Source organism: Schistocerca nitens, chromosome 8, assembly GCF_023898315.1.
Source record: "Schistocerca nitens isolate TAMUIC-IGC-003100 chromosome 8, iqSchNite1.1, whole genome shotgun sequence".
Classification (NCBI taxonomy): domain Eukaryota; kingdom Metazoa; phylum Arthropoda; class Insecta; order Orthoptera; family Acrididae; genus Schistocerca; species Schistocerca nitens.
Genome location: NC_064621.1, coordinates 156,973,332 through 156,985,756, shown reverse-complemented (window position 1 = coordinate 156,985,756; position 12,425 = coordinate 156,973,332). Strand labels below are relative to the sequence as shown.

At 40.0% G+C, this 12,425-nt stretch overlaps 1 protein-coding gene across 1 annotated transcript in view; it reads right to left on the bottom strand.

Annotated features, from left to right (window-relative positions):
- Window positions 1–12,425, bottom strand: part of LOC126198479 (dmX-like protein 2) — a 304,650-nt gene that overhangs the window by 181,677 nt on the left and 110,548 nt on the right. Inside the window, exons 17-21 of the mRNA XM_049934840.1 lie at window positions 11,944–12,208; window positions 7,747–7,919; window positions 1,544–1,689; window positions 1,354–1,460; window positions 1,035–1,184 (exon numbers count right to left, since the gene is read on the bottom strand). Coding sequence (XP_049790797.1) covers window positions 1,035–1,184; window positions 1,354–1,460; window positions 1,544–1,689; window positions 7,747–7,919; window positions 11,944–12,208 — 841 coding nt within the window. The remainder of the gene's footprint in view (window positions 1–1,034; window positions 1,185–1,353; window positions 1,461–1,543; window positions 1,690–7,746; window positions 7,920–11,943; window positions 12,209–12,425) is intronic.

The window sequence follows — 12,425 nt, the reverse complement described above, 5'->3', positions numbered from 1 at the left end:
AACTCATGCCATGTGACTGGCCAAAATAGCCCCACAGACGGTAGATACCAATTGCATACTGTGTGCTTGAGAGGTGTTAATAGCTGAATAATGTACATGTTTTCCAAACCTGGTGGCATCAATACCACATTGACTGTGTGACACACTTCACATTGACATAATCCTTCTGCCTTTGACTTCACCATCCAATTCATTGTGATAAGGATACAAATGTCTGTGTTGAGTAAGTGCAGGAAATGCTTTTGTCATATCATTTGTATTTGTTTCTTTTAACAACACTGGAAAAGGGGAGAAATAAAAACCTGCATCACTACTTAGGTAACAAATTTTTATTGGGAATATACCTACTTATAAGACACAAATGTGATAATTTTGCAGTGTTAATTGTAATCTTCTAAAGGTATGAATTAATTAGAATATAAACTAAGGAATGGATAAAGATAACCATTCACTGACCATATAGCAGAGGGAACGGGGAAAGAATAAACAACAAATGGAACATAGTACACGTAGAGCTTCTATACATCCTGCATCCCCCCCTAACGTCCTCCCATACAGCAGTACATACATGCAATATTCCAACACAGATGTCCCACTGTTAGTACAATGCATCCATATTCTCTAATAATTTTAATGTTATTTCTTGTATGTTTCTGCAAATTATCCCGATAAAGTTTGTATCCCTCTCTCTTTGTGTATCTTGGGCTTTTGAGTCCTCAGTATAATTTACAAACTTTATATGTTATAATACCAGAACACTGCACAATATTATACACCATATGAGTGTGTGTGTCATAACTTCTCTTAAAGTATTCTTTTTGTATATTGAATTGTATCACAAATGTATCCTCCAACAAAGAGTGAGTGTTAAAACACAGTGGTGATCTGGTGATTTTTCTGTAATTTAATCCTGCATTTCCTCCTTGCTCTATTAAATTACGTAGTACAATAGCATAAAAGGAAGATGAAAAATGCAACAAATCTGCAAAATATAGCTCATGTCAAACTGGATCACTAAATACTCAAATACGTACCTCCTGTGCTTTCACATTCATATATGGCAACACACAAATTGACGTATCTTGAATCTGGATCATTCTTTGAAGGCCGAGTAAAAGATTTTCCGTATTTATAGGCACAAGCTATTCTGCCACTGTAAGCTGCACTAACATTCAGTGGCTGCCCTGAAACATACAAAAAAATAAATTGAGACAATTACTCCAAGCCTGACCAATTTTTATTTCAGTGAATCAATCAAATCTGAAGATTACACTAAGCTGAAGTTAATATGTCTCTCTTAAACATATTCTATTACTAGCATACATTTACAAAAACTAAAACATATGTGGTTACCTGTGATATCAATGGTGGATTCCTGATCTTTGCGAAACATTTCCCACTCACACCATTCATAATTCTTCTTCTTTTCATCCTTCTTTGTTACTTTGCACTTCCAAAACCTATATAAAAGAATTCAAAATGTCCAGAGTAAAAGTTTTTATGAACATACTTTAATGTTAATGACTGGCTCAAAATCTCTCACCTAATTGTGCTATCAGAACAAGCTGTGACAATGATGTATGGGGCAAAACAAGCAGGATATATAGAGGCAGAGCTCAGATGTCCTGCAGCAGGGGCAGCATGTACGACTTCTACACCGTCTGGAAGTGGCAGGTCCTGGGTGCACACCTACAACATACGTGCAATAGTAACAACGAGGAACAAGAGTTTTGGAACAGAAGTTAAGCACAAGATGAACACTCTCTTATCTTCTTCATCATAACTTTTTTCTTTAGGTATTTAATATTTGAACATTTGTGGATTACTTACAAGGGGAGGCCGCCAATTGTGAAATTCAGATTAGATTCATACTGCGCATAATAAAAGCTCATGGCCAGAGGTGTAATGTGGCAAAGCACCAAGATGCACCTCTCAGCCGTTGTCGAGAAAATCGACAGTTAAAAGAAATCGTTGCGGTGAAATACTCTCTATGATTAATAATTTTCCACAGCGTCGTGGCGCAGCGGTAAGCGCCCGGGTTTGTAATCCGAAGGTCGTCGGATCGAATCTCGCACCATGCAACTTTTTTTTTTTTAGTATTGGTTTTTGCAATTCAAATGTGTATATATACACACACGCACATATATATAATTCCCGGCAATCAGTTGCAACAATTATGCATATAATAAGTTGCTGAAAGTCGTTTGTCAAAACTGGCGACTTCGAACATCATTATGTTTTCCGCAAACAAAGTTGTATTTCACAAATGTTATTAATTGTCTTCATAATGTTAACCACGTATAGTTAACGGAAGACGTAGAAACGATATTCCGAAACGAATACGTATAGCGTAAGTCAAATGTTCGAATTAGAATAGAGACCCCACGAACACAAATTCACTGTGGCAGGTATGAAATATAAACTCCGTTACTCGCTCGTTACACTTGAAGGACAGATGTTGAATGGGCCGAAACGAGCCGCCGCATAACAGCATAGTTGCCTGCTAACTTCGAAAGAAGGTAGATGCGGTCCCTAGCGCAACTTATAACATCGTCGAAAATCAGTGCGGACGGGAGAGCTTTGGTACACCCTGTAAAAAAAACGGAAAAATGGAGGCAGTACAATTGGAGAGCGATCTGCCTTCACCAACATGCATAAGCAATTCATTAATAGTATATATATATTTGAATTACAAAAAACTAATAATAAAAAAAATTGCATGGCGCGAGATTCGATCGGGCGACCTTCGGATTACGAACCCCAGCGCTTACCGCTGCGCCACGACGCTGTAGAAAACTATTAATCGTAGAGAGTATTTCACCGCAACGGTTTCTTTTAACTGTCGATTTTCTCGACAACGGCTGAGAAGTGCATCTTGGTTCTTTGCCACATTACACCTCTGGCCATGAGCTTTTATTATGCGCAGTATGAATCGAATCTGAACTTCACAATTGGCGGCCTCCCCTTGTTAGTGTCAAGCATAAACATATTAATCTTGCTATGAAATGCCAATTTCTTCTGCCTCAAACCTATATATTTTGACACATTAACAGAATCACACAATGCAACCCATGAGACCATATCTTGCTCCTTACAATCCATTTTTGACCTCATCTACTTTACAATTCTTGAAATAATTATTAGCAAGCAAACTTTTTTAAGTCTGTCATTACCATGACTCTTGTGTGTGTGATGGAACATTAAACGTGTCCATCAATACACTGAGTGAGTTTTTTTTTGTGATTTGGTATTTGCACTTGACTGTATTTATCACTTCATACTTGTTCTAGGCTGATTAGAAGAAAGAAACTATAGATAAGAGGATACAAAAGGAAAGAAATACAGTAAATCATGACTGTCTCCACAGTTGATGAGGTGACTAGACTGATGTATTTATAGAGAAACACAAATATATTTTGTTCTTACATATTACAGAAATCTGTCAAATATGTTGTGTACAAAACATTTTCCCATGGACACTGTTACAGAATAGAAGGAAGGAAAAATGAAAGACATCCTGAAGCAGAACACACAAATTCACAAGTGAAGAACAATGAAACTAAATGTTAAACAGAAAGAAAGTAATAAAACATGGAAATTCTAAATTAAAAAAAAAAAAAAGAATGCTCAAAAGTATATAAGTATGATATTCTTGCCATGTAAAATTTGAGTAAAAACTCAAAAATATGATGAAATACACTTGTCACCATCAGGAAAAACTGCTGCTACTCTCATTCCTTTTATCACCATATGACAGCATGGAATTGGCCAATGTTAAGCACTGTGAAGTCTCTTCCTCTAGTTTAGGAATCTCAAAACTTTTTCCATAAGCCCATGTAAATGATCAAACAATTTGTCAAACCTCTCTATTTTATCAAATTATTTGCATTGTGGGGTTTAGTTTAATGTGTTCGAGAGAAATTTTGATTGACGGCCCATTTGAAAAGATAATGGATATTGTTTATGTTGACATTTTGCTGCATGTGTTTAGTGAGAAAGAGCCTTATTACAAATTATCTCACTGTACTGAGAGTTTCCACAACTGTGGATATGAACAACAGAGCAATGGCGGTTACCAAAATGGTAGAGGTGATGCACCTTCTCCAGCCACATATTACACAGGATGATGTTAAGAAGAAATTTGATACTCTATGCACAACATAGAAGTGAGAGTGCAGTAAAATAAAATAATAATAATAATAATAATAAAACATCTAAGCTCTCTGGTTCTTTAATGGATACTGTTTAAGTTCTCATGTTGTGGTATTTTAATGAACTTTTATTAGAGGACCAAGTAGAAGACAACATATTTCACCATAAATGCATCTTATTCTAATATTTCTTTTAGTCGATTCTCACAGGTAAATTTCTCACTCTGTTTTAACCATTCCCTGGACCATTTTTCCAGATTTCCCAGTTAAAAATACCCATTTTCTGTGTTAAATGACACTATATTTTCTCTCAGAACTGTAAAACTTATCAATCCTTTGAATGGTTAAGGTTTTATACACCAGCGTAGAGCTTTACAGGGCTTTGCAAAACGAAATAAAAAGTAATACATAATAGAAAGATCTCTGATGTGCAGCAATATGTACGCTGCATATTTTCATATTACGAAAGTATACGTTCAAATTCCACCAAACACAGCATGTTAGTTTCTGAAGCATTGAAATCGAGATTACATTGCGCTTTTGTATGTCACACATGGCTCATGACACATGATCTCGTCAGCCAATGGCAGCAGGTATTCAGAGCATAGTACAGGTGATGCAATCATCCAGTAGCAACATCACTGTTAAGTAGCGCAAACACACAATAGGAAAAGTTAATGGTTTAAATTAATATACATAGTGTAGCGCATTATCACATTGAGGCTAGGGACCTTATGGGAATGAAGGATATTTTGTAGGAAGAGCTCCCACCTGCACATTTCAGAAGAGCCAGCATTGGTATGAACAATACAGATGGCATAAGATATGAAGCAGTCATTAAAGTGAAACACATTGTGTTGGGCAGCATGTTAAGCAACTCAGTGATCTAGCTGTCTCTTTGCTATAGTTTGGCAATGGCCATTCATGCGAACGGACAGCTCGTTAGTTGTCATGCCCATATACACTCCTGGAAATGGAAAAAAGAACACATTGACACCGGTGTGTCAGACCCACCATACTTGCTCCGGACACTGCGAGAGGGCTGTACAAGCAATGATCACACGCACGGCACAGCGGACACACCAGGAACCGCGGTGTTGGTCGTCGAATGGCGCTAGCTGTGCAGCATTTGTGCACCGCCGCCGTCAGTGTCAGCCAGTTTGCCGTGGCATACGGAGCTCCATCGCAGTCTTTAACACTGGTAGCATTCCGCGACAGCGTGGACGTGAACCGTATATGCAGTTGACGGACTTTGAGCGAGGGCATATAGTGGGCATGCGGGAGGCCGGGTGGACGTACCGCCGAATTGCTCAACACGTGGGGCGTGAGGTCTCCACAGTACATCGATGTTGTCGCCAGTGGTCGGCGGAAGGTGCACGTGCCCGTCGACCTGGGACCGGACCGCAGCGACGCACGGATGCACGCCAAGACCGTAGGATCCTACGCAGTGCCGTAGGGGACCGCACCGCCACTTCCCAGCAAATTAGGGACACTGTTGCTCCTGGGGTATTGGCGAGGACCATTCGCAACCGTCTCCATGAAGCTGGGCTACGGTCCCGCACACCGTTAGGCCGTCTTCCGCTCACGCCCCAACATCGTGCAGCCCGCCTCCAGTGGTGTCGCGACAGGTGTGAATGGAGGGACGAATGGAGACGTGTCGTCTTCAGCAATGAGAGTCGCTTCTGCCTTGGTGCCAATGATGGTCGTATGCGTGTTTGGCACCGTGCAGGTGAGCGCCACAATCAGGACTGCATACGACCGAGGCACACAGGGCCAACACCCGGCATCATGGTGTGGGGAGCGATCTCCTACACTGGCCGTACACCACTGGTGATCGTCGAGGGGACACTGAATGGTGCACGGTACATCCAAACCGTCATCGAACCCATCGTTCTACCATTCCTAGACCGGCAAGGGAACTTGCTGTTCCAACAGGACAATGCACGTCCGCATGTATCCCGTGCCACCCAACGTGCTCTAGAAGGTGTAAGTCAACTACCCTGGCCAGCAAGATCTCCGGATCTGTCCCCCATTGAGCACGTTTGGGACTGGATGAAGCGTCGTCTCACGCGGTCTGCACGTCCAGCACGAACGCTGGTCCAACTGAGGCGCTAAGTGGAAATGGCATGGCAAGCCGTTCCACAGGACTACATCCAGCATCTCTACGATCGTCTCCATGGGAGAATAGCAGCCTGCATTGCTGCGAAAGGTGGATATACACTGTACTAGTGCCGACATTGTGCATGCTCTGTTGCCTGTGTCTATGTGCCTGTGGTTCTGTCAGTGTGATCATGTGATGTATCTGACCCCAGGAATGTGTCAATAAAGTTTCCCCTTCCTGGGACAATGAATTCACGGTGTTCTTATTTCAATTTCCAGGAGTGTAGAAAGCAGTATAATGTTTGCACAGTGGGTGCTTTCACAAGTAGCACGTCATTGATGGGCTAGAAGATGCCTGTCACTGGGCTGGAGTAGATTGTAATAGGTCATGCATCTAGGTCCAATGCAGGGATATCAGCTATCCCCACTACATCCCTGCTCCCAGTCCATTGCTTCATGGCCTACTTGCACACTGGTAACTGTTGTTCTAAGTCTGGCCAATGACAATCATTCTTATCCTATTTCATTGTTACACTCTTTCAAGCAATCAGCACCACAAGCTGCACGACACTGCTAACAATGAAGACAACCACAACCACAACATTCTTTTTGAAAGGGTGATATTTTTCAGGCAGACAGCGTTTTTGTTCCAAACTTCAATGGTTGACTCGAAAATATAAAAATCTGTTGTATTACACTACTCCAAGAAGAATAAACTAACCAAGAACTAACCATCCCTATACTTCAATTAAAAGAACTTTGTAACTGACATTTCAGGGAGCTGACTGGTGGTGACCAACCCACAACCAATCACAGCTCTTCCATGAGCGCCATGTGCCAACTGTGTTGCCTATTTTGGAGACATACGCAGAGCCTTGTCAAGCACTGCTGGCTCCATGATGGCACTAATGTAGCCCAACACTGCAATCTGTCGATCACAAAATTATTTTATTTGAGTTATAACAGCAATAACTGATGACTCATGAATATTGAAGCATACCTCTATTTGGAAATATAGCACATCAACTGGACACTAGTTGACTCCTGTACATCATCATGTTCTCCTACAAAACATCTTGAAACTTGATTGTAATATTATAATGATGACACACTTCTTGCAGCAAGGGAACCAACTCATTCAATCAAAATCAACATTCAAATTGTGTACAAGTCAGTAGTGTAAAATGGTCTAATACTGACCTAACACAGATAAAAATAACCAACATCCAGAACTTGGCCCATCATCTCCAGCACTGGTCTCAGCCTATTTTAATAATCATGAACCGGCAGTGACACCCATGAACTGGTATCAATCGAACATTGGTTGCTCTATTTTAATACCTCTGTAGCACACTTCACATTTTGCATTTTGTAATTCTGAAGTAATGTTCCGAATGATTAACCTCCTTTGCAGTGGTTATGTGGTAAAGGGAGAGGGAGGGATATATGCATTAAAAGGGAAGAAATTGTAATACTTATTCGCAGCAAAACTTACCTTTGTAGTGGTTATGATAACATGTGAAGTCTGCATTGGTGTGGGTTCATCATCCCGCATGGCATGGTCAGTGCCAATACTAGCTGTTCTGCCTCCGCCACCACCAGATTCTGCTTCATCATCATCTTGGACTAGCTGACTATCTGGCACATACATCATACTCCCAGACATTTCTGGAATACCAGAGATTCAAAGTTAGGTTCGACTAATGTTACTAAAAGTATTATTTCTCTGTTTTCCTCTTCCACAAAATAAGAAGCTGACACTCTTATCCCATATAATGGCAAGATGAATATGTCTTCACTTTGAAGTGAAAGTGTGTGAGTTAAAAAAAAAAATTCTAGTAGTTATCTTTTAGGCCAAGTATTTGTCTAATATTTATTCACAGAGTAGATTTCCCCCATGAAGTGCAATTCTGGAAGGTCTATATAAGATCGATTGACAAATGCTAAACTACTCCTTTGGACTAATATTTTGTAGTCACAAAGCTCTTTCCACTTGCAAATGTGCGGACATAAGACATGTCAAATTTGGTGAATAGAGGGAATGCTTCAACAACTGGAGTTGCAAAACCATCTGGTTCCCCATTACCAAACCACTTTTGTGGGTAGGCACACTATGCTTATGAAAAACGATTTTTTTCTCTACCTTCTGCAATCAAGTCTCTTTCTCACATTTTTGATACAATTGGTGCAGAACACTTTTGTAATACACACCAGTTATTGTTTTGCCATTTACAAGGTAAACAATAAGGATAATCCCTGTTGCACCTCATAAAATACTGGCCTAAGATTTCTAACAGTAGAAATTATTACCTGGCAAAGTGAACTGAAGACCTGGAGATAGTGGCAGCACTTTTGTATATACAGTTGACAAACTGGGATAGGAGTTATTAATGGTGTACATTCCAGTATTTTTACAAGTGAAGTGCTGTCCCATTCCAGATATTTACGTAACAATGCCTTACATAGTACAACAATGAAACACTGTCAACCACTTTTGTTTGGCAATACTCTTTGCAAACTACCACTTTGTAAACATTTATTCAAAGTGCTGTGTATGAATCCACTTTTATCTGAATAAACCACTTGCTGCTTCAATTCCGGTGCTTCATTTTTTTCAGAAAAATTAATATAGTATACTACTCACCACTTAGCAGAGATGCTGAGTAGCAACTCACTCAGCAGCATGTTAAGCAACTCAGTGATCTAGCTGTCTCTTTGCTATAGTTTGGCAATGGCCATTCATGTGAACGGACAGCTCGTTAGTTGTCATGCCCATATAGAAAGCAGTATAATGTTTGCACAGTGGGATGGTGAGTAGCAACTTTCCTTCTCATAATATTGTTGCATTCCATCCTGAATTTTCCATTGTTTAATATAGTATGCCATGTTTTGCAACTAGATTCATTTGTCTTGGTACCTTTTAATATCAATTCCCATGGTTAGCACAATCTTTCTTAAATTTTCTTGCTAGCCTCAACATTGTGTGATACAGCTCAAAACACTTTCTGTCCTTATACTACAAGCTAACGACACACACTAGTTTGGACAGAGGCTGTACCTGGTCACATGTCAACATTAGTTCCCAATATGATTGAGTCTATGGACTGCTTTGCCAGGTAATAATTTCTGGCTTGATCTATTAGCTAATTCCATACAATTAAATAGTTATATTTTTCCTGCATCTGTTGTTGGCTGGTGTGTGTGTGTGTGTGTGTGTGTGTGTGTGTGTGTGTGTGTGTGTACATGGTCATGTATTTACTTTGAAAATCGCATCCCCTTCAGATCAAGTTTGAAAACAGAAGATGGTGTACTTAACTGTGAAAAAAGAAGCAATTTAGAAACAGTGAATGGTCCAAGCTAAAGTTGTGTAACAGCGACCAAATTGCAAAGACCACGGTGTCGTAGTTGTGTGGTCACAGTGGTGGAACGCAAAGCTGGAGATCCATGTTTGAATATCCATTGTTGAGCTTTTAAAGCTCAAAATAACGAGTTGCAAAATTTTGAAGATCGCTAATAATAAAATACCAAGTATACTTGTGCACTGGTCTTCGACTAAAGTATCCTAAATCTAAAAGTCCCTGTTTTAGTTCCTGTGTAACTATGAAGTCCAGCTATATATTTCACAATGGCTTTTTATGAATATAAATCTTGGAGGAGCTGGTAAGAGCACAGTGGATGCATGTATCTCATACCTCTGTTGACCACTTGTCACTCAATTGATGAACTGTCATCACTTTCAGTTTCTAATGAAGTAATGTCACACTCTTATTCACTTTCTGAGCTGCTAAATTCAATGTCAAGCTCAGGATCACTATAGCCATCCATTTTCTTAAGAATTGCCTAAACGACAATACAGGAGAGAGTCTGAAAGCATGTGTTTTGTTGTTGAATGATCCAAAGCTGCACATAGTAAAGACGATATCTTGTGGCAACCCCGTCAACCAAAACGCCACAGCCAGGCTGCAAATGTAGTACCAGATCTCACTAGTGGCCAAACACTCAACTATCAGTGCTGAACTGGATATAAGTGGGTTTAATTTCTTCGAAAGTCTGTTCTCAAGTTGCCTGAGTATACTCGGGATCTTAAGTCAAAATAATAAAAATGAAATAATTTGGGGTTTTATGTTACGAGATTAATGACTGACTTACTTTGACACACACACACACACACACACACACACACACACACACACACACACACACAAAATGACCACCTTTTTAAAGAACTATGCTCCAGATCAAGTTTATAGCTGACTTACATTACTGTACAACACATACCAATGCAGTAACACAGTTTCATTGTTTTCAACACTGTCAATCTGCTAGGTCAAGGAATTTTCACCTAATTTCAAGTTGCCGCCACTCATACCTCACCTGTCATTCAACAACATCTTTGCCTCTGCACTTCCGCCTCGACTGACATCTCTGCCCAAACTCTTTGTCTTTAAATATGTCTGCTTGTGTCTGTATATGTGTGGATGGATATGTGTGTGTGTGTGCGCGAATGTATACCTGTCCTTTTTTCCCCCTAAGATAAGTCTTTCCGCTCCCGGGATTGGAATGACTCCTTACCCTCTCCCTTAAAACCCACATCCTTTCGTCTTTCCCTCTCCTTCCCTCTTTCCTGATGAGGCAACAGTTTGTTGCGAAAGCTTTAATTTTGTGTGTATGTTTGTGTGTCTATCGACCTGCCAGCACTTTCGTTTGGTAAGTCACATCATCTTTGTTTTTAGATATATTTTTCACCTTATATTTATATCTAAAAACAAAGATGATGTGACTTACCGAACGAAAGCGCTGGCAGGTTGATAGACACACAAACAAACACACAAAATTCAAGCTTTCGCAACAAACTTTAAATATGTCTGCTTGTTTCTGTATATGTGTGGATGGATATGTGTGTGTGTGCGAGTGTATACCTGTCCTTTTTTCCCCCTAAGGTAAGTCTTTCCGCTCCCGGGATTGGAATGACTCCTTACCCTCTCCCTTAAAACCTACATCCTTTCGTCTTTCCCTCTCCTTCCCCTCTTTCCTGATGAGGCAACAGTTTGTTGCGAAAGCTTGAATTTTGTGTGTGTGTTTGTGTCTCTATTGACCTGCCAGCGCTTTTGTTCGGTAAGTCACATCATCTTTGTTTTTAGATATATTTTTCCCACGTGGAATGTTTCCCTCTATTATACTGATATCACCTTATATTTACATACACAAGTCAATATAGTGCTTGAGTGAGGCCTGGTGTGTTTGTGGGAGAAGTAGCACTATCGGATCTTAAGGTTTGGAATCAAATCTCCTTTCACCATGAATTTTTTGCTGCAGTTGACTTTTTACTTCTGCCAGTGTTCTGTATGTGTTGATAATGCCAAACAGCTGTTTTATTTGTTATCTATTTTAAAACATTGGTTTCCTTAAATTCAGCGAACAATTAATTAGGTTAGAGGAAGGGAAGACTATTTCTGCTGAACCTGTTTATTTAACTGCAAATGTAATAGTTTTTCCTGCTTTTCCATAGTGACTTAGTGTCATTGTAGCTTTATTATCCAGAGAACACAATTCACTGGTGCTGGTAATACATATCTATTTCAAGTACACATAGTAGTCATGTGTCACAATAGTTTTTTCATTAACTATACAAATAAAATAAAATGACTGATGCTTTAATTGGAGCCTGAGAAGTAAAATCAATTCCACTCACCCATGTCAGGCTGTGAGGCAATAACGAGACGCCACATGTGCACAACTGTTCCATGGTTGGTACGCTCCAAAACAACAATGTAAAACGGCTCTTCAAACACAACAGACTGCTGAAGGTCAACCATAGCCCCTAGCTGAGCTTCAGTGAGTCCAATGTCACTCTCACGCTCTCCACCATCTCCTGCTGCTCCAGTCTTATCATCAGCACGTTCTCCAGTTATTAGCTGCTCTTGGAATACATGAAGGAATTGTGTGTTTTGCCAGTCCTAAGAAGCAAAATTGGTATTGTACAATGTAGTGAAGTCATTTTATGAAAATTCCTGGCAGATTAAAACTGTGTGCCGGATCAGAACTCGGACCCAGAATTTTTGTGTTTTTCATGAACAATTACTCTACACAGACTGAGTAATTCAGACACTATTCATGACCCGCCTTCACAGCTTTATTTCTGCCAGTACTTCTATCTCACTTTCTAAATTACAA